This window comes from Lepidochelys olivacea (assembly GCF_965140295.1).
Source record: "Lepidochelys olivacea isolate rLepOli2 genome assembly, chromosome: 9".
NCBI lineage: Eukaryota > Metazoa > Chordata > Testudines > Cheloniidae > Lepidochelys > Lepidochelys olivacea.
The window spans coordinates 60,540,777-60,563,693 of NC_140419.1; the positions used below are offsets into that span (position 1 = coordinate 60,540,777).

At 46.9% G+C, this 22,917-nt stretch overlaps 1 protein-coding gene across 6 annotated transcripts in view; it reads left to right on the plus strand.

Moving 5' to 3' along the window:
• The window catches only part of MID2 (midline 2), a 340,574-nt gene that overhangs the window by 243,477 nt on the left and 74,180 nt on the right, over window positions 1-22,917 (plus strand). For all 6 annotated transcript variants that reach the window (XM_084639504.1, XM_084639503.1, XM_084639505.1 and 3 more), the window contains one exon: window positions 5,805-5,912. In XM_084639504.1, coding sequence (XP_084495630.1) covers window positions 5,805-5,912 — 108 coding nt within the window. The remainder of the gene's footprint in view (window positions 1-5,804; window positions 5,913-22,917) is intronic.

The window sequence follows — 22,917 nt, forward strand, 5'->3', positions numbered from 1 at the left end:
CTAAAGTCAAGATATACCACATCTACCACTTCCCCCCGTAGCCACAAGGCTTGTTACCCTTGGTTGGTTTGACACGATTTATTCTTGACAAATCCATGCTGACTGTTATTTATCACTTTATTTTCTTCTAGGTGTTTGCAAATTGATTGCTTAATTATTTACTCCATGATCTTTTCGGGTACTAAAGTTAAGCTGACTGGTCTGTAATTCCCCGGGTTGTCCTTATTTCCCTTTTTATAGATGGGCACTAGATTTGCCCTTTTCCAGTCTTCTGGAATGTCTCCCATCTTCCATGACTTTTCAAAGAGAATTGCTAATGGCTCCTTGAGTATTCTAGGATGCAGTTCATCAGGCCCTAGTAATGTGAAGACATCTAACTTGTCTAAGTAATTTTTGACTTGTTCTTTCCCTATTTTAGACTCTGATCCTACCTCATTTTTACTGGCATTCACTATGTTAGATATCCAGTCGCCACCAACCTTCTCGGTGAAAACTGAAACAAAGAAGTCATTAAGCACCTCTGCCATATCCATATTTTCTGTTATTGTCTTTCCCCCCTCATTGAGTAACGGGCCTACTCTGTCCTTGGTCTTCCTCTTGCTTCCAATGTATTTGTAGAATGTTTTTTGTTACCTTTTGTGTCCCTAGCTAGTTTGATCTCCTTTTGTGTCTTGGCTTTTCTAATTTTGTCCCTACATACTTGTGTTATTTGTTTATATTCATCCTTTGTAATTTGACCGAGTTTCTGCTTTTTGTAGGACTCTTTTTTGAGTTTTAGATCAGTGAAGATCTCCCGGTTAAGCCAGGATGGTCTCTTGCCATACTTCCTATCTTTCCTATGCAGTGGGATAGGTTGCTCTTGTGCCCTTAATAATGTCTCTTTGAAAAACTGCCAACTGTCTTCAATTGTTTTTCCCTTTAGACTTGTTTCCCATGAGTTTTTACTTACGAACTCCCTGAGTTTGCTAAAGTCTGCCTTCTTGAAATCTATTGTCTTTATTCTGCTGTTCTCCCTCCTACCATTCCTTAGAATCATGAACTCTACCATTTCATGATCACTTTCACCCAAGTTGCCTTCCACTTTCAAATTCTCAGCCAGTTCCTCCCTATTTGTCAAAATCAAATCTAGAACAGCTCCCCCGCTCGTAGCTTTTTCCACCTTCTGAAATAAAAAATTGAAATAAAAAAATAATAAAATCTCCAATGCATTCCAAGAACGTGTTGGATAATCTGTGCCCTGCTGTGTTATTTTCCCAAGAGATGTCTGGGTAGTTGAAGTCCCCCATCACCACCAAGTCCTGTGCTTTGGATGATTTTGTTAGTTGTTTAAAAAAAAAGTCTCATCCACCTCTTCTTCCTGGTCAGGTGGTCTGTAGTAGACCCTTTACCATGACATCACCCTTGTTTTTTACCCCTTTTATTCTTACCCAGAGACTTTCAACAACCGTCTCTTATTTCTATCTCAGCCTCAGTCCAAGTGTCTACATTTTTAATATATAAGGCAACACCTCCTCCCTTTTTTCCCTGCCTGTCCTTCCTGAGCCAGCTATACCCTTCTATACAGGAGCTCCTCACTTAAAGTCGTCCCTGTTACTGTTGTTTTGTTGTTACGTTGCTGATCAATTAGAGAACATGCTCGTTTAAAGTTGTGCAGTGCTCCCTTATAACGTGGTTTGGCAGCCGCCTGCTTTGTCCACTGCTTGCCGGAAGAGCAGTCTGATGGAGCGAGCTGGTGGGGGCTTGGAACCAGGGTCGACTGGCAGCCCCCCATCGGCTTCCTGTTTCCCTAAGTTCCCTGTGTGGCAGCCGCCCAGCAGGCTATCAATTGATGGCGGTTCAGCTGTCCCTTCCCCCACTGCCGTGTGCTGCTCCTGCCCTCTGCCTTGGAGCTGTTCCCCGAGCCTCCTGCTTGCTGTGCGGAGGGTAGGAATGAGGGGGGCTAATATCAGGGTGTCCCCCTGCTCCTGCCACCCACTTACCCCTTCTCCATAGAGCAGGGCGGGGACACGACAGGGCTCAGGACGGAGGGAGCTTGCAGGCCACAGCTGCGGTCTCAACTTCCTGATCTAAAAAGGCAATGTACTTAGAGCAGGGTCAGCGTACTTAAAGGAACAATGTGCATCTCTCTCTCCCACACACAGGGTGTGTGTCTCTGTCTCTGTCTGCCATGCTGTCTCCCCTCCCTCCATTTGTGCTGTCTTGCAGAGCATGAGGCTACATTAACAACAATGTGTTAACCTTTGAGGGCTCAGCCAAGTGCTAGGTCATCATTTAGCAGTAAGGCATTCCCTGGGAAATATCCCACCCTCTTCCACCCTCTGACTCCACCACCTCAACCAAGCTTCACAATTATCATTGCTGTGTACAGTATTAAATTGTTTGTTTAAAACTTATACTGTGTATACATATACATAATATAGTCTTTTGTCTGGAGAAAATAATTGCCCTGGAATCTAATCCCCCCTCCCCCCCCATTTACATTCATTCTTATGGGGAAATTGGATTCGCTTAACATTGTTTCGCTTAAAGTCGCATTTTTCAGGAACGTAACTACAATGTTAGGCACGGAGTTACTGTACCAATATTCCAGTCATGCATATTATCCCACCAAGTCTCTGTGATGCCAACTATGTCATAGTTGTGTTTATGTACAAGCATTTAGAGTTCTTCCTGCTTATTTCCCATACTTCTCGCATTAGTATACAGACATCTATGATACTGATTTGATTCCCTCCCCCACCCCAGTTCCGTCTTGTCTCGCCCTTATTTCTGCTATAACAGCCCACGCTCCCCCTAAATTCCAATCCTTCTCCCAGGTCTCCATGCTTTTGACTTACCTGTGGGCTTTGGTCACCTGCCCCTGTCGAACCTAGTTTAAAGTCCTGCTCACTAGGTTAGCCAGTCTGTAGCCAAATATGCTCTTCCCCTTCCTTGATGGGTGGACCCCATCTTTGTTTAGCAGACCTTCTTCCTGGAACAGCATCCCGTGGTCAAGGAAGCCGAAGGCCTCCTGGAGACACCATCTTCGCAGCCAGGCATTCACCTCCAGGATGTATCTGTCTCTGCCGAGGCCCCTACCCTTGACTAGAAGGATCGAAGAGAACACCACCTGCTCTCCCAGGTCCCTCACCCTTACTCTAAGCCCTGTAGTCACTTCTGATCTGCTGAGGGTCATACCTCGCAGTATTATTAGTGCCCACATGGATGAGTCGCATGGGGGCCGGATATCCTCAACAATCCCTCTGTAACATCTTGGATACAGGCCCCTGGCAGGCAGCATACCTCCCAGGATGCCATGTCAGGGTGATAGATGAGTGCCTCTGTCCCCCTCAAAAGAGAGTCTCCAACCACCACTACCCTACGTTTCCTCCTGGGAGTGGTGGCTATGATCCTCCCAACCTTGGGGGTACATGGCTTCTCATCTTCAACCTTTGGGTATGATTCCTCATCACTTGTTGCTAGGGCAGCAGAACGGTTCTCCATCACCATGGTGGGTGGGTTGGGAGTAGGGGTGGAGCACTGCCTGCTGCCAGAAGTAATCAGCAGCCAGTGTCCTCCCTGTACCAGAGTCTTATCCTCCTCCCCCGGTGGCATGACAGCAGTCCTCTCTAGCTGGATAACATCCTCAGCCTTGGATGTCTCCATACAAATACTCTTGAGGAATTCCTCATGGGCAGGGATGCTCCTCTGCCTGGCCACCTCCTCCTGTAGCTCTCCCAGCTGCTTCCTGAGAAATTCCACCAGCAGGTACCTCTCACACTGGATGGTCCCCCCAGCCTGGCTTTCTGTGAGCGGGAAATGCAGGCCACAGTCTCTGCAAATCCACACCAGGATCTGGGTAGAGGCATTAACCGTTTTGAAAGCAGAAGTTTTGATTTTTCAATTCAAACTGAATTTTTTATTTGAAATATACTTCGATGTTGTTCCCAAAACATTTACGGGGTAAAAAAATCAGATAATGTAACATTTAGTTTTTGATCAAACAAAATGTTGTTCATTTGACCCAGGGACCTGCTGGCTGCCCCACTGCAAGCTGCATGACTGACCTGGTGGGCTCTGACCTGTGTCTAGTCGACGATTACCCACGTTAAAGCAAACCCCGCCATTTCACTGGGCGTTGGAGTCCGTGGAGAGGGCAATGGCTGAATGTGCCACTGAGACTGCCCTTGTCTCTCTCCCGGAGAGCAGGGCTGAGTCCCGCTGACTGCTTAGCATGGGTGAAGCAGGCCTGCTGCTGCCCAGGCTTGCACCCGTTCGGTGGCTTAGGGGCTTCCTGCTGAGCACCCTCCATCCTGCTGAAATCTATCCTCAGCACCTTGGGGTGGATCCCAGAGGCAGTGGCTCTCCAGGGCCTTTTCACCAGCACTCAGGCCATTCAGTGCTTAGGACCAAATTTACAAATCACTGGAGAGAGAAAACAGTGGTAAAACAAGGAAAAATAATCTGGCCTGTCCCCCAGGAAACAGCAGGCCAGCTTTCCTGTTATTCCTTCATTTAGCTATTTGCATGCAAATCTGCTGCATCTTCTTCTTTAATCCACAGCAATTACCTTCCCAACTGATCTTAAAAAGGAGATCTGCTGTGTTCCTCATTGCCTGCCTCAGCCCCTCCTCCCTCTGGCCCCACTAGCATGGCTGGCTTCAGATCACATGTGTACAGAAGTGTTTGATAATCCTCCAGCTGCTTCTCAGTGCTGAGACCTGAGGTGAGCTAGAGCTATACTGCTGACCTTTCTGCACCAACCTGGGGACTTTGGTACTTTGCATCTGGCCCTGCTGCATAAATGCTGCATCACTTTCGCTTCATCTGCGTACAAGAAAGCAATGGATTCTGTCTTGTAGTGTAATGTGGCAAAGCTCCATTCTAGCTGCTGCCTGCTATTCCATTAGAAGCCTAATTCACTCCTTGCATTTTATTCTTTCTCCATGCCCTCTGACGGTGACAGCTTAGTGACTGCTCTGTGATCTCACATTGCTTGATAAGGTCACAAACCCTTTTCTTTGTCACAATCAGTTGGAAGGACCCCTTTGGATACATGCTCTTTACAGACAAGCTGGGACCAAGCATGCTGGGGCATTAAGGAAGGTTGTGGCATCCCCGTCACTGGAGGTTTTAAAGAACAGGTTGGACAAACACCTGTCAGGGATGATCTCGGTTTCCTTGGTTCTGCCTCAGCGCAGAAGGCTGCATCAGATGACCTCTCAAGGTCCCCTCCAGCCCTATATTTCTAGGATTCTAACTATTAGGACCCTGCACCTCACTGGCACTAACAAGGTTCTAATCGTTGAGCTGTCTATGCTGGCCTGTGGCCATTGGTATCCAGAGGAGGGCTCAGATTGTGTCACATGAACTGATGTGGTAACATTTTTGTATTGAAGAACGTGTCTCTTGCTCCCTTCTGGTCATGGCTGGACATCCCAGGGAACGGCTCTTTGCCGCATCATGAGGGGCCCTGTCATTTGACCTAAGGACAGAAGCCCAGGCCCCAGCTCTGAAGAGGTTAATATGTGCCCTTGCTTTGGTGCCTTCCTCCTGCTGCTGAAATGGGAATGAATACAGGACATGGCAGCCTGCTTCTATTTTTGGTACCTGCACAGCAGCAAATGTTAAACAGTATTATGTCCTCGCCACTTCAGTCCCTGACTCCCTGGCAGCTGGCACAGGCCTTGGCTGACAGGAGGGGGCCTGTGGTGGGAAGCTGTTGCTTATCTCTCTGTCAGAGTTGTCAGAGTGGCAGGAGTTTCCAGGCTCTGAGTCAGCGTGTTGCATTCTAACAGCTTGGGGTTTCTGCTGTTTCTGCCTAGGTGAACACAGCCATGCATGAGGCCAAGTTGATGGAGGAGTGCGATGAGCTCATGGAGATCATCCGGCAGCGCAAGCAAGTGATCGCTGTCAAGATCAAGGAGACGAAGGTAAGTGTCGCTCTGATGTGTGTGTTTCTTTGGACGTACGTGCGTGGCCAGTGATGAAGCCACAATTACTTGGGGGAGATGTTGCAGACACCGGTGCTGCTGCTCCTATGACATCCCTGCCGCAGATTTTCAGCACAGGTTTGCCAGCTTGACCAGTCCTCTTGGTTTCATGATACACCATCCTCTCCAGGATAGCATACTCCCATCAATGGGGCTGATGTGTTAGCAAACCAAAGCCACAGAGGAGGGAGATGTACCTTGAGTAAGTGGTGTAAGAGTCAGGGAGACCCGCTGGAAAAGATTGGTGTGTCTGGAAATGAGCTTCAAGTCTCAGCATTTCTGAGGTTGTCAATGGAGTGGCCAAGAATTTGCCTACAGAAGGGGTAGGATGTGCCAAGGCTGGGTCCTCTAATGCTTTTAAACATAGAGGGCAAGTCAGGGGCTGCTTTTCAGAGATGCTTTGTGTGATGCTGGCAGACCAGGTGCCAGCTCATGCCAAGGTCCCCAGGTCTCAACTGACCACTGATAAACACCTAGCTGGAACCAGTCTGGCTCATCTGGGGGGAAGGGATAGTAGCTCAGTGGTTTGAGCATTGGCCTGCTAAACCAGGATTGTGAGTTCAATCCTTGAGGAGGCCATTTAGGGATCTGGGCCAAAAATTGGGGATTGGCCCTGCTTTGAGCAGGGGGTTGGACTAGATGACCTCCTGAGGTCCTTTCCAACCCTGATAGTCTATGATCTGTGGGTTAGTATAGTTGAAACATTAAAATTATAAGAATGTGTTTCGTGTTTAGACTTTACGGAATGCCTGTGAGTTGCTGCCTGCACTAATCTCACTCACAGCATCGGTATCCCACAGTTGAGCATTGGTACTGTAAGCCTCTGTAACTATGTAAATCACTAGACAGGAAAGAGGCATTAAGTAATATGAAGTGCCATTCTGCAACCAGTGGTGTTATGTCCTGCCTGACAGGAAAGGCCCATGGACACCAGAAGGACTATTGTGGCACGTTAAAGAGGACAAAAGACTTCATTTCTGTGCTCTTCCCCTCCCATGAAGATGAGTCTTGCAAGTGGTTTACTCCCGTTGGCTGAGTTTGCAGCTCAGAGCACATGGGAGGGGGAGAATAAAAACCCATAACAAGATGGAACTGGATCTCTGTGCTGGTTGGACTCAGGGGGCAAAGTTTTCTAGGCGTAAGCAAGGGATCCCCAGCTGCTTAGCCTGGGTTAGCCCTAAAAGACATACAGGGCTTGCTTATAAAAGCTTCTGCTACCTTCCAAAAGGTAAGATTATAATTAATTTTTGTGTGTGTTGACCTGCTTTAACCTTGTAAATAACTCTTTCATTTCCTTTTCCCATTTAATAAATCTGTATGTAGTTTATTAGAGGATTGGTTGCAAGTGTTGTCTTTGGGGTGAGATCTAAAGTGCAATTGACCTGGAGTAAGTGACTGGTCCTTTGGGACTTGGAGTAACCTGAATATTGCTGTGATTTTTTGGTGTAAGGGACCATCTGTCACAAAGGCAGGCTCACCTAGGTGGCGAGATAGATCAGAGTGATGCCATGTTAAGACTGTTCCAGTGCCTGAGTTTACACTTGAACTTGGTGGGTGAAATCTAAGTATAGAACTCGCAACCAATTAGGGGTTGGTGCCCTGCTTCCTAACAGTCTGCACTGAGGTTGGTGCTCATGCTCTTAAGTCACTGGAGGCAGCTTGACATTGGCATAGTTGGCAGGATTCACATACCACAAGTGAATGAAGTTTATAGATCATAACCTCAGTGCTATTAAGTTTTAACCTCAATAGTGAGAGTTTTACAGGTTATAGAATGGACACAATGAGTGACCACAGTTATGTGATGGTCTTGTAAGAAAAGAACTTGAACAGTTATGTTGGCAGAGGGGACTATAAAAAGAAAGCCTGAGTTCAGGAGCTGAGAGCTTTGGTCTTAAGTTCTTACCCCAGGTGCTAGGGGAAGGCAAGGACCCTCCAGCCCCAGACGCAGAAGAGGAGATCACTGCAGGGGAATGGGCCCAGTTGTAGCACCTGAGAGCGCCTGTGAGCATCAGAGACTGACAGCAGAATTATCAATCAGGGAAACCGAGGCAGCCGAGTTGAGAGCCCACCAAAGACACAGGGAAGAAGTAGCAGCAGTCAAAGCCCACAAACAAACTGAGGAGCGGGCACACAGGAGTCTGATGGAAGCTCAAACATTTCAGCCCAAATGACTGGAGCAGCAAAAGGAGCCAGTGGGTACACCTGCCTCACCCCCCGCAACACAAGGGAGTGGGAGAAGTCTGCCTAATTTATAAAGAAACTGACTGTACAGAAGAGTTCCAGTCCACCTTGGAGAGACTGCCTGGGCTACCCAATATCCCAGAAGATAAACAGATGCCTGTTCTCTTAACCAGCTTAGCTGGGAAGCCAGACAAGTGATGAATGATCTGGAGGAGGGTAGTGTGAAGGTGAAGAAGAAATGCAAAGAAAATATATTGGCAAGATTTAAGATTACCTCTGAGACCTATGGATTGAAGGCTAGAAACATCAGCCTGTTGGACAATATCACTCATGATGAACATGTGCATAAAATATGTCATCTTAGGAGAAAATGGGTAATGGGGGTGGGGACTGAAGGTGAGGATGGAAAATTGTTTGAGCTGATGGCCCAGGAGCAGTTGCCCTGGGTGGTTACAGATGAGGTGAAGGCAGCCATCTGTGACAAAAAGCCAGCCACAGTTTTAGAGGCTGCAGAAATTGCTTATGATGTTGAGTCAAGGGCCCATGGGGGTGGGGTACAAATCCCAGGGGAAGGGAAATCACCCTGTCACCAAGGGTAAGGGGGAAGTAATGACTGGAAAGAAACCTAACCCCCCACTTAGATAAAACCCCTGAAGGGTACCCAAGTTTTAAAGCCACCTACCAAAAAGGAAGGCAGGTAATCTGACCTCACTGTGGGGCTATAACTATGTAAATCACCAGAAGGGAGAGATGCATTAAGTAATATGAAGTGCTGCTCTGCAACCAAAGGTGTGATGTCCTGCCCAACAGGAAAATCCAGTTGACACCAGAAAGACTATTGTGGCACGTTAAAGAGGACAAAATACTTTGTTGATCTGTTGCCCGCTCCTTCTCCATGAAGGGAGGGTAGTCATGCATGTTAACGCTGATATAGTGCCTGAGGATTTTACACTTGATAATTGGTTGGGGACATCTAAGTACAGAACTCACAGTCAATTTGGGGTTTTGCCCTGGCTCTTACCAGCCTGCCCTGAGGTTGGTGCTCATGCAGGCAGCTTGACACTTGGTAAAATCCATTTTCCTCATTCAGCTTCTGAGAATTGGCAATGAGATTAATAGCAAATGATGCTGTAGCTCAGTGCGCAGTGCTCCCTGGAGCCGTAGCTTTGCAGAGGTCTTCCAGGGGGCTGGTACCTGCACTGTCCAGCCACTCTAGAGACACACGCCTTACAACACACAGGGCGCCCAGGCTGTATGTCATGTTGGTATCATTGTGTTGTGCTTCACAAATTCATGAGATGCCGTTAATTTGTCCTACTCCGGCAGCACTTTTTGGGATAGGCTTTGAATAGCAGCTGTAGCTCAGAGTCGTGAGTTAGATCCCCACAGTGTGGGGGAGTGCAGCAGCTATTCTGTATCAGCTCTTACACAGACATGGACCAGGATGCTGGTCGCCACGTGCACATGAATGTCTCTCTGCACTTCCTATCAGATAAACCAGAGCCCCGCCGGTATCTACCATCTCTTCCACTTGGGTGACATTGCAGTGACACCCGGCAGCCTTTTCAAAACTGAGTAGGGATTATTAGTCAACTGGGATACCGCATTGGGAAGTCCTTAGGGTAGCCAAGAGAAACAAAGGTGAAGATGGAGTTCAGACTGACCAATATCAGGGTTCTACCCAGCCAAGCTGCTGTAGATTGGCTCTGTCAACCCTCTCTCTGTCTTTGTGTCTCAGTCCCAGTTGAGAACTCCTGTGTCTCTCCAAGGGCTAGCTCCTAACACAGCCACCTCCCACCTTTTGCTCCATTGTCCTCCTCCTTACAGGACCTATGCTGAGTTCACATGTTCTGCCTGAGGGAGTTTCCTATTGTTAGGTGTCAGTTGTTTTGCCCTTGGGGTCCTGTTATCTTTCCAGGTCCTCCATTGATATGATCAGCTTCAGCCAGTCCTGAATGACCCACTCCTACCTCCCCAGACAGTTGCATGATCCCGGCACCTCAAGTCTTCTGCTCTGCCCCAGGAGTATTGGTGCGCACTGCCTGGGTAGCAATCCCTAGTCAGGCAAGTCACTGCCATGCATACTATTCATACAGATATTACAGAAAATTTGTACTCTGGCTCAGCGATAACCTCCATCGTTTGGCACCAAATAGCATTCGGAATGTGGCCAATGCTACACGTTATTTCTTGTTTGTGAGAATCTTCTCCAGTTTTGCTCTTTAGTGCTAATAAATGATGGCCACATAAACACAACCCTATACCGGAAACCTACAGACCGCTATTCCTACCTACATGCCTCCAGCTTTCACCCTGACCACACCACACGATCCATTGTCTACAGCCAAGCTCTGCGATACAACCGCATTTGCTCCAACCCCTCAGACAGAGACAAACACCTACAAGATCTCTATCAAGCATTCTTACAACTACAATACCCACCTGCGGAAGTGAAGAAACAGACTGATAGAGCTAGAAGAGTTCCCAGAAGTCACCTACTACAGGACAGGCCTAACAAAGAAAATAACAGAACGCCACTAGCCGTCACCTTCAACCCCCAACTAAAACCCCTCCAACGCATTATTAAGGATCTACAACCTATCCTGAAGGATGACCCAACACACTCACAAATCTTGGGAGACAGGCCAGTCCTTGCCTACAGACAGCCCCCCAACCTGAAGCAAATACTCACCAGCAACCACATACCACGCAGCAGAACCACTAACCCAGGAACCTATCCTTGCAACAAAGCCCGTTGCCAACTGTGCCCATATATCTATTCAGGGGACACCATCACAGGGCCTAATAACATCAGCCACACTATCAGAGGCTCGTTCACCTGCACATCCACCGATGTGATATATGCCATCATGTGTCAGCAATGCCCCTCTGCCATGTACATTGGTCAAACTGGACAGTCTCTACATAAAAGAATAAATGGACACAAATCAGATGTCAAGAATTATAACATTCATAAACCAGTCGGAGAACACTTCAATCTCTCTGGTCACACGATTACAGACATGAAAGTTGCGATATTACAACAAAAAAACTTCAAAACCAGACTCCAGCGAGAGACTGTTGAATTGGAATTCATTTGCAAATTGGATACAATTAACTTAGGCTTGAATAGAGACTGGGAGTGGCTAAGTCATTATGCAAGGTAACCTATTTCCCCTTGTTTTTTCCTAACCTCCCCCCCTCCCCCGGCTCCTCAGACGTTCTTGTTAAACCCTGGATTTCTGCTGGAAATGGCCCACCTTGATTATCATACACATTGTAAGGAGAGTGATCACTTTAGATAAAAAGAAAAGGAGTACTTGTGGCACCTTAGAGACTAACCAATTTATTTGAGCATAAGCTTTCGTGAGCTACAGCTCACTTCATCGGATGCATAACTGTGGACTAACCAATTTATTTAAGCATAAGCTTTCGTGAGCTACAGCTCACTTCATCAGATGCATACTGTGGGCCCACAGTATGCATCCGATGAAGTGAGCTGTAGCTCACGAAAGCTTATGCTCAAATAAATTGGTTAGTCTCTAAGGTGCCACAAGTACTCCTTTTCTTTTTGTGAATACAGACTAACACGGCTGTTACTCTGAAACCTGTCACTTTAGATAAGCTATTATCAACAGGAGAGTGGGTTTGTGTGTGGGGGGCGGGGGGAGAAAACCTGGATTTGTACTGGAAATGGCCCAACTTGATTATCATACACATTGTAAGGAGAGTGATCACTTTAGATAAGCTATTACCAGCAGGAGAGTGGGGTGGGGGGAGAGAAAACCTTTTGTAGTGGTAAACACCCATTTTTTCATGCTTTGTGTGTATAAAAAGATCTATACTTTCCACGGTATGCATCCGATGAAGTGAGCTGTAGCTCACGAAAGCTCATGCTCAAATAAATTGGTTAGTCTCTAAGGTGCCACAAGTACTCCTTTTCTTTTTGCGAATACAGACTAACACGGCTGCTACTCTGAAACCAGTGTAACATTGTAACATCATCACCGGAAGGAGCTGTTATTATCTGTGTAGTATGTGAAACACCTACTCCAAAGGGACTCTCATGGCCTGTCTGTTAATGCACTTTTTACTCCCCACCTGCTGAAGTTATATGTGAATCTGGGTGCCTCCTCACTGCTCTTATCCCCAGGGTTCAGCTGTCTCAGACAAATTAATGTTTGAAAGGCCACAGATGGTATCTGGCTTGGGGAGGGGAATGGCACAGATTTGAATGATAGATTGTTGTAGTCCGATCCGCCCAGCTAATTTCCTCAGGGGGTTTATAACACTGCTATGTTAATATGATAATGATAATGTTAATGTTGAAGGGCCATCTTAGACCCACACAGCAGATCAGTTAAAAACTGAAAACTCTGCAATACACTTAACCTTAAGTTTGCTGGGTATTCCAGTGGTTTCTGTATAATAGGGAGATATGTGGTGCCTTAATTAACTCTGACACTAAGACTAGCATGGGTTCATTAATATAACTAGATCATACTATCAGTACTGGTGCTCCAGCCTTTTAGATGTTAAATGTTGCTGCACTTCTGTGACAGTGGCCTCACGGAGTTCCATAGTCGTTGTGTATGAACTGATTTTCTCTCTCAAATTTGCTCTGGTTGTAAGTAAAAGGATGTTCTCCAACTGCCAGCCCTTCAAACTCACCCTAGCATTTGACAGTCAGCTTGAGCTCTTTCCATCTTGTGCATCATCCCAGAGAATAAAGGGGACTGAAGGCCCAATTCTAGCCCCAGTGATTGCACAGGTGTGACTGTCCTGCAGGTTATGCTGCTTGGGAGGGTCTGTGTGACAGAGCCCAGCTTGATTTTCAGATCCCAGAGGGAGTTTGCAGGGATGGTACTTGTAAAAGGGGGGCGGGGTTTCTTTGCAACCTGAGCTAATGTGGAAAGGAAACGAGTGATACCCAGTGGACAGGGAACCTCACGATGCTATTTATAGAGTCACTTTTCAGGGGAGAACCAACGTTTCATGACAAGTCTCCGAGAGGGTGCCTACAGAGGAGCTGGGGTGTAATTCCCAGCTCAGGTAGACATGCATGCATTAGCTGTGCTTGAGGTAGTGCCTAAAAAATAGCAGAATGGCTGCAGCAGCTTAGGCTAGCCACCCAGACAATCCCTCCTGACCACCCCTCCACACACACACACACTGCATACGCACTCAGGTAGCCCATGCCACCGCAGCTGCACTGCTATTTTTAGGTGTTAGCTCAAGCAGCACTAATGTGTGTATGCCTACACGAGCTGTGAACTACACCTCCCAGCTCCAGTGTAGACTCTCCCCTGTTTGTGCCTCTTGTCAGCTGCCAGTGCCATGGACATTCTAACTCACTGTGGCGCAAGGACGGCAGTCACAAATAGCCTGAGCTCCATTGTAGGTTTGATTGTGCACAGTTGAGTGGGAGTCTGGCAGCTGGAGTTACGTCCTTAGTCTGGGAAAGTATGACAGAGGCCCCAAAAGGCTGGGGACTGTTCAAATCCCATTCTGCACCCAACGACAGTCAGATCACATGATGCAGGTTACAAATAATACTGGAAAAAGGACGATGTTTCCCTGTATGTTTAGAGGGGAAGCTGGGCTGGTGATAAAAACGTTTCACTTCTGAACACTGTAATGACTATCACTGGTCAGCCTAGCTACTCTCTAGGCTAACGAAATGTAAATAAATGCTAAGCTGTTTGTGGCTCCAGCAGTTTTCTCTCGTAATTCGGAAGCAATGTTGGGAACCAAGCAGCTGGAGCATTATAGAGACGACCAACGGTGCTACTCAATCAAAGGTAACCAAGTACCAATATGCAGTGCATTTCCAAAAGCAAATGAAAACCAACCTCTTTGATCAGCCCCCAACTGCAAATATTTGTAAAATCTGCAGGAAAAAAATCAAAAAGTGGGGGGAGGAGAGGAAAGAGGAGATGAGTAGCAAACTGCAGATAAGTAAAACATTAAAAACTGACAATCAGGAAATAGTTTGACTGATAAATTTCCATTTCCTTTTCCATATGTTCTGGGGTGTTTGTTCTGACTCTGGTGAATGACCCTACTTAGATGGGATGGGCCACATCACCGCATCAGATGGCCTGATAGCAGCAGCATGCAGCAATCTAAAGAGCAGATGCCCCATCTCTGAGCAGTGAAAGCCCAAAGAGATGGGGATATTAAGGAAGCAGCTCATGCTGCTCCTGAACCCAACTCCCCAAGGTCACAGTCTTGAGAGTTCAGTGCTGAAGAACTGCTAACCTTTCACAACAGCAGCTCGGGTGCCTGGATTGGCTTGATATTTTGTTCAGTTGGGTATCAATGCAAATATTTTGAATAGGTTTAAATCAGAACCCAGTAGAACAAAGCCAGAACTCTGGGCCTAGTTCTGATCTTGGGTGGAGGGAGGGGTTGTCCCTGCTGAAACTCCACCTGCTTTCCTGATCCTCACTGCCATGTGTTCAGAAGACACCTTCCTGGCTCCTTGGCTCTCTGAAACTGGTTGTATTGCAGGTTTTGGTTACAGTTGGCTTTTGTTGACTGACCCGCTGAGCAGCCGTGTTTTATACAGGCCAAAAATATTGGCGGTCCAGAAGGAAATAACCTGTGCTCTTGTCAGTGTCAGAGCAAGAAGAGGGAGTGTTGTGAGCAGGTTCTCCTGTACAATATAGCCTTTAGGTCTGGCAGATACTGAGGAGACAGAGAACTGTAAAGTTCAACAGAATGTTGGAACATAGAGAAAGAAAGTAGCCCATTCCCTACCTCACACCCCACCTCTGTTCAGTGCACACTCAGCCCTCTGCCAGTGAAGGATCTTCACAAGTTGGAGAAATGGGCAAAGATTAGTAGAAGGAGTTTAATTGGAATGAATGCCCAGGTGGGTCACATGGCAAGGGAGAATCTGGTGCATGGGGGAGATTAGGAAATATCTGTATAATACAGTATAGTAATGCACCAGCTGGCTACTTACTGGGCACTGTGTTACCAATTGAACAGCAAGGTGGAGGGCTCCATGACCTCCAAAGGCAAGTTCTACCTAGGTCAGAGAGGAACCAAGGTCAGAAGGGAGGAGGAGCAGCAGGCCAGAGCAGAGCAGAAGGCCTGACAGCAGGTAGCCTGGGAGCTGGGCCTGGAAGGCTTGAGAACAGAGCCGAGACATGAGCAGGAAGTCAGCGGTAGCCACAGCAGGACATAGGGCGAGACAACTGTACAGAAGGGTTACTTCTTATATCTCTGGTGTGCACTTCCCCTAGGGCTGGGTGGGGAATTGTTGGGGTTTTGTTACCATTAATGAAGTTGTCAAGGATGTTTGTACCTTGTATTTCTGGTGGCCCTAGGAGCGGGCTCCTCTCAGTTATGTCGTTTGCAGGTGTCCAGGGGAGCCCCCCAAGGGCTAGAGCCTGGAAAGCCTAGTGCTGGGTGCACCTGGGTGCTGCTACGCTGTGTCCTGGTGTCACCCCATTGGCTGTGGGGCCTGGGTGCTGTAGGCTGTATTGCGGTGCTCCCCACTTGCTGCAATGCCTGGGTGCTGCTCTGTTGGCCAGGGTACTTGAGTCGAGCTTTATTTGCAGGCTGGGTTTTGTCTTGTTTTAATATATCATGGCTGCAATCTTTGGTTGGTTCTGAAATGTGGTAGAGGGAACCTCTGTCTCCAAACGAGCACCATGCACCTCTCAGGAACTAATAATCCCAAAGGAGGCATCTCTCTAATGCATGGCGTAACCTGGGCTTTGCTCATCTAAGCTGTTTGCCACTCAAATGCTTGTCTAGTCTTTTTTTAATACAGCAAGTCCTTTCCTTTCTCATTCCTTTTCTCCTTTTGATAATTTTCCTGATGAGACTGGGCATAAAATGAACCATCCATCAGCCCATTAAGTCCCAGCAGGAGAGTCACTGCCTTGTGCAAATATCCATTTGAAGTTTTGTCCACCCTGCTGTTAGCCAGAATGAGCCTGCATGTCTCACTCAGCACAGGCCTTGATGGTTTGGTTCCCATAATGATGAATGAAGGTGTGCATTACAGATTGGCAGGAGAGATGCATGGCCTGTCGGTGGAACAAATGGATTAATTAGCCCATGCTGGCATTCATCACTCCCTCCCCCAACTCCCAGTAACCAAGAGACACAGTTGTATTGGCATTGGGGTGTAGGGAGGAGAGAGACATAGTCCAAGTGCTCTGGGATCGGATAGCACAATGCACAGAGCAGGAAGAGATCAGCTGTGTGAGGAGGAGGGCAATGCAGGGCACAGAGGCAGCAGGACATGTGGTTGCTGTGAAACTGAAATAGGCCATATCAGGGCTACTCTGTCTTAGGTACACAAAGGCAGAGTACCTGTCCAGGAGACATTATTTTGGAAGGAGTGTTTGACTGTCTGGAGTTCCACTTTGTTTGTGTGGCAAAAAATGCAGATTCAGATCAATTGCAACATGTGAGACAGATGTACTGGGTGCCAACTGGCAAAGGGTTCACTCTCCTTTACAAGAAACTCCTGTCTCAGACCAGACCAACTCACTACACCTAAGACATCGCTTTCATCTATTTATCCATAAAGGGTAGCACATGAGGTCTCTACTGAAAGCTTGTAACTTACTGTAGTGCCCCTCTCCACCTGGTTACCTCCTTTACTGCCGATTTCCTTACGGGTTTTGATGGACAGGCCTGGATTCTTCTGGATCCCACCTTTAGCTCAGCAGGGAGTAACTTCCTTATTTTCTTCCCATATGAATTTATTTGGTGGTGCCTCCACCCTCCTCGTTTCTTCCTGGAAGGGTCACCAGGGCAGCTGGGGAGGAAAATTCTGACCACAGGATAAGCCCCACTTACTTGCCAGAGAGTTGGAGACTCCCAAGAAATAACACAAACACACACAATATATTCAACACAGTCATTATATTAAACAGGAAGTGAATATAACATAACAGGGTAAAAACTACTCTCAGGGTCACTAATGCCCATGCTGATAAAACCCATGAATTTCCCCGGTCACGTTACCTAATATAGCAAATGTAAAATTAGTGTCCCTCTGGTATGTGCACTTTGTAGGGGCCCTTGATGGCCTGTGACCACGATAACTTCTGTGCAGCAGTTAGTGATGTGGTCAGTCCCTCCACAGGTTTAATAGGCAGCAGGCAATAAAATCCCCAAACCCTCATCCCTGGCTTGAGGACACAGTTCAGGGATCCGGGGATCTCCCAAACAATCTCCCAGACTATCTAGCTGAAGGATGGTGACTCACAACCCAGCGAACGATCCTCAGGTTCAGAGGTGGCTCTGGGCTCCTCAGTCACTGCAGAGGGGCTGATCTCTCCTTGCAGTGGTCAGGCTGCTTCTGGTGCCAGGATTTCCCCTCCCCACAAAGCAGCGCAGGGCTCAGGGTGCAGGTTACAAAACTCTACTAAAATCCTAGTGTTAGTCTCTCACCCTGCGCTCAGACACACTCGTAGCCAGAGCAGAGCTGCAGGGCTATTTCCCGAACAAAGCTTTACAAACTAGGAGTCGCCTTGGAGAGGGAGAGGCCCAAGCTGAGGGATGTTGCTGCCAGGCCCCCAGAGGCCGGTTCTCAGGGGGACCCTGCAGGCAACCTGGGCCTCACCAGCCCCCACAGCTAGCCTTGCCCTTTCCCTGGCTGGCCCTAGCTCCTCCAGACTGACTTCTCCCCTCTCCAGGGCTCCTGTTGGGCACTTGGGCAGGCTAGCTCTTCTTCCCTGTCTTTCCGTTCTCAGTCATTTGACTCTGCCCCCGCCTTTCTCTCAGACACTGCACCTAGAATCATAGAATCATAGAATATCAGGGTTGGAAGGGACCCCAGAAGGTCATCTAGTCCAACCCCCTGCTCAAAGCAGGACCAATTCCCAGTTAAATCATCCCAGCCAGGGCTTTGTCAAGCCTGACCTTAAAAACCTCTAAGGAAGGAGATTCTACCACCTCCCTAGGTAACGCATTCCAGTGTTTCACCACCCTCTTAGTGAAAAAGTTTTTCCTAATATCCAATCTAAACCTCCCCCACTGCAACTTGAGACCATTACTCCTCGTTCTGTCATCTGCTACCATTGAGAACAGTCTAGAGCCATCCTCTTTGGAACCCCCTTTCAGGTAGTTGAAAGCAGCTATCAAATCCCCCCTCATTCTTCTCTTCTGCAGGCTAAACAATCCCAGCTCCCTCAGCCTCTCCTCATAACTCATGTGTTCCAGTCCCCTAATCATTTTTGTTGCCCTTCGCTGGACTCTCTCCAATTTATCCACATCCTTCTTGAAGTGTGGGGCCCAAAACTGGACACAGTACTCCAGATGAGGCCTCACCAGTGTCGAATAGAGGGGAACGATCACGTCCCTCGATCTGCTTGCTATGCCCCTACTTATACAGTAGCCTATACTTATACATTCTTATACCTCTCCAGAATGGGCACCGTGTTACTCTCCTCGTGCCAACAAGGCCCCTGTTCTAAACAGAGTCTCTGCTCTCCCCCTGGGCTACCCAGCAGACTCTGAGTCTGCCCTTCACCTCTTCCTTCCAGAGACAGTGCCCCTCCCTGAGCTACCAGCACACAGAGACCCAGGAGCCGAGGTGAGCTCCTTGGGGGTTACACTCTCCCTGGGTGAAAGCTCTTGTGGTCCTTGTCAAGACTCCTTTCTCCGACAACACAAATATGCAAGCTCATTTTCCTCAGGTCATAGTAAACGTTGTAAAACTGACAGTGTTATTGTCCAGCAAGCAGGTATGGGCATGTCAGAATACAACAATAATTTAAAAACAACCTTACATTGCTGTGCAATTTACATTAGTAACCCACTCTTACTATATTGAAATAAACAACTTCTTAATAGACTTGGAGTCTCCAGGGGGAACTATCAGGCAAAAACAATAATAGACCACCCACACCCATCTATGTACTACGTGCAAAGGAATTGGAACATCATAAGTGAGCATCTGTAGAGTTTCTCACTCTCTTTCTGAATGTTGAAGTATAGAAGCTTCTTCGGTGTCAGGGTTTTCAACAGTAATGAGTGCAGAACAACCCATGATTTCCCCGTTCTGCATCCTCTGTAGGTGGAACTATACTAGCTTTTGGACCACTTGCTTCTTGGGGCCAGCAAATGCTGCAAAAGAATGAACTTTGAGATGAGAATCTGCTTGATTAGATAGGAGAGGTGACTATTAACAACAGCCTAGTTCACATTTTGTTATTTAGTTTTGTATTTTACCATTCATTTCCATCACTGACACTTGTTTCTGTTTGAATCTCTGCTCTTTCTTAAATACATTTCCTTTTGTTTTACTATAACTGAACTCAAGTGCTATGAGAGACCTCTGTCCTGTATCTGAGGTAGAACTGGTAAACTGGGGTGCACTGTCCTTTGGGAACAGCGGATCTGGGTTTTCTTGAATACCCAGTGCTCAGGAGCTGGACACCACAGGAGACTCGGGGGTTGGGTGCATCTGTTGTCAACCTGGAGGGCAAAGGCAGGGCTGGCGTAGCCCAGAGGAGAGTGCTTGGGGGACTGACAGGCTGGTGGTGGTCGCGCACTAACAGCCAGCTGGCACAGGCTCCACTCCCTCGTGCTGGAGGCAGGTGGCAACAGGATTCATAGAATATCAGAGTTGGAAGGGACCTCAGGAGGTCATCTAGTCCAACCCCCTGCTCAAAGCAGGACCAATCCCCAATTTTTGCCCCGATCCCTAAATGGCCCCCTCAAGGATTGAGCTCACAACCCTGGGTTTAGCAGGCCAATGCTCAAACCACTGAGCTATCCCTTCCTGGGTTACTCAGCCCTGAGAGAAGCAGCACAGAACACTTAGTGAAGTCATGTCAATTTGCCAAATTGTTTTGGTCAAAGAAAAATCTAAAAGAATCCAAACAGTTTGAAATGTGCTGGTTTGACATTGTCTGAACAAAATGTTTTGATTTTTCAATTCAAATGACTTTGTTTTAAAATGTCCTTCAATTTTATTTTCAAAAAACTAAAGAAGGTTTTTAAAAGTGCTTGAAATCAAAACTAAACATTTCATTCCAAGCCAAAAGGTGCTGCTTTTTTTTTTTTTTTTTAACTTTTCAATTTCCAAAAAAAAATTGAAAAAATGTGTGGAGTTTTTTGGGTCAACCCAAAACTAATTTTTAAAAAAATTCCTGGCAAACCAAAAGAGTTGGCTCTACTCACCTGTACTACTCTGGACTCTCCCCATGCCCTGGCTTGCTGCTTTCTGCCCCCTCCTTATTCCACTCTACCTCACTCTTGCCCTAACTACATTGTTTTGAGTGTGTAATATCAGACTGTACATTGAGGTCAAAGGTTGCAGAGTTGGAACCAGGCTTAATTTGGGTGTGATTTGTACCTAAATGCATCATTTTAAACCTACGTATTACATTTCCTGTTCTTCCTCTGAGTTCCATGTCTAAATCAAATTGAGATGATTCCACAGAACAGCTTCATCCCCCTGAACTTACTCCCTCCTACTTCAATATTTTCTGCCATGCTCTGCCCCCCTTACTCCTGGTAAATAGTACCTTACTCCGTGAATAGACCTTTTAAAATCAGTTGGACCCCTCTGAAATCACTGGGACTGTGCATGGAGGAAGTTGCAACTCTGCTTGAACAGGAGTGGAAGAATTTGGTCATTAAAAACTGATCTTCCTGCTTCCACAAAAATGATGCAGCTTTCACTGCAGCTGTCTGCTTCCCAGCTATTAACCAATTCTTCCCCCCTTCATAACTTATTACCTCACTCCTAGTTAGAGACTTTATGCAATAATCCATCATGTGCAACTTGGGCAAAAGCTTTCTGAAAACATTAAGCATATTGCTTCCCCTCAGTCTACACCCAGAGCAATTTCACTGAAAACAGACAAGTGTCAGGGTTACTTGAAGTGATTTATCTTTCATGCGTTCATGCTGACTCGTAACATCGTTAAATAACGCCCTTGCTCTTCCAAATGTTTCCTTATAATAGCAAATGCCCTTGCAGAGACGTTTCCTGCCCAGACACATGTTCCAGCCTTTCTTCTGGAGCCTCATTGCAGCTGTGCTGATTTACACCAGCTGGGCATCTGACCCTTTGACCTCAAAACACCTGTGACAATTTTAATCTGGCCCAATCTGAATACTAGAAAACAGCCAGTGTGGTTCCAATAGTCAGCGTTCTCCCCAAACTCAATATGAACTTCAGCTCTTTAATCCCCAGTCTCATACCTCACCTGTAGCGGTAACCCATGGTTACCCACTGGCTATCTTTATCTGAGACACATTCTTGCTTATTGATGTTTCAGGTAAGGAAACCTTGTCCCTCAGTACTAGTCAAACACCTATCACCTTGGGCGTATACTTAGCATCATTCTTATCAAATCTAGATGGGAATGAACATTTAGGGCTTGTCTACACGGGCACTTTACAGCGCTGCAACTTTCTCACTCAGAGGTGTGAAAAAACAACTCCCGAGTGCAGCAAGTTTCTCTCCCAGTGCTCTGCTGCAATTGCACAAGCCACGTTAAAGCGGTGCCGTGGCAACTTTAACGTTGCCAGTGTAGACTAGCCCTTAGTGCTACCAGTTCTCACTCAGTAACTTTACATCATAAAAATAGTTATAACAATTATTATAAATATTGCTGGGTTTGCTGCTCTTTTAAGCACTGACCCGGCAAAGCACTTCAGTGCGTGCTTAGCTTTAAGGATCTGACTGGTCAATGGCATTGCTCACATGGGACTGACTTCAATGTGTCCATTGGTTCAGCTTTCAGCCCTTCAGTCTCATATTGTTTATCATAACAACCTTAGCCTGGTTGAATAGTTAAGTGATGGGACATGATTATTTTAGTGGGACATCTTGGACTTGGGAAATGAGCGAGGCGGAGTCCCAGCACAGCGCAGCTACCTGCATTTTACTCATCATCGAGGAGCAAACACGGAATCATCAGTTGTCCAAACCTTCTGCTGGGGACTGGGGGGCAGTTCTGAGTTGGGAACAGTCGTGACTTTAGCTCTTGACACTGGCAATACAGAGGAGCACCATGCTGAACGCTGCTGGAATTCCAGCCCTGCTTCCCCATTGGGAAAGGGGTTGGAGTTACATGTTGATTATAGCTGTTAGTGGCTTTCTCCTGTTAGGGGCCCCTCCCCTGGTTCTTGTCATGCAGACAGAAAGCAGAAGACCAGAAGTCCAAAGTGCAGGCAATGTGATGTTTTATTTGGGTTAATCAAGCAAGCATATCCATAGCTCTGCACGCTAGTAGAGTTTTTTTCCCAGTGCCCCAGTTTCCCCTTCCTTAGCAGGTATAATTATACCTGTAGGGCACGCCAGTGGTCCACCCCAGAAAATTTATGGTCATGTTCTGTTTTGGAGGGTCTTGGGTCTGGGGGCTTCAGTACCACCTCTTTTGTATCCCATGGGAGGGGTAAAGAGTGAGGTGGTGCTTCAGTCAGGGTCAGGCATTTCTTTGGCTTTTAGTGTTTCTTATACCTTCCCTCACCCATCTCCTGGCTCCTCCTAACTGCTTGCTTGACCTTATCTCGGTCTTATGTCCTTCAAGTGTACACTTGTATATTACACTCCCACTCTACCTAGCAACTCTTTAGCTCTATCTCTCATCTCCCCCCCATCTGCTTGTGGGCAGATGTACCACACAGCATCTTTGTTCACACATATTAATAAGAATATAAAAATAGCAAAAGTCAAATGGGCAAACAAGATTCAAAATTCTATCTCAGGAAAATATACAGGCCTGAATACTACATCATCATCACTAACACTCCTAACAATAGCTCTTAA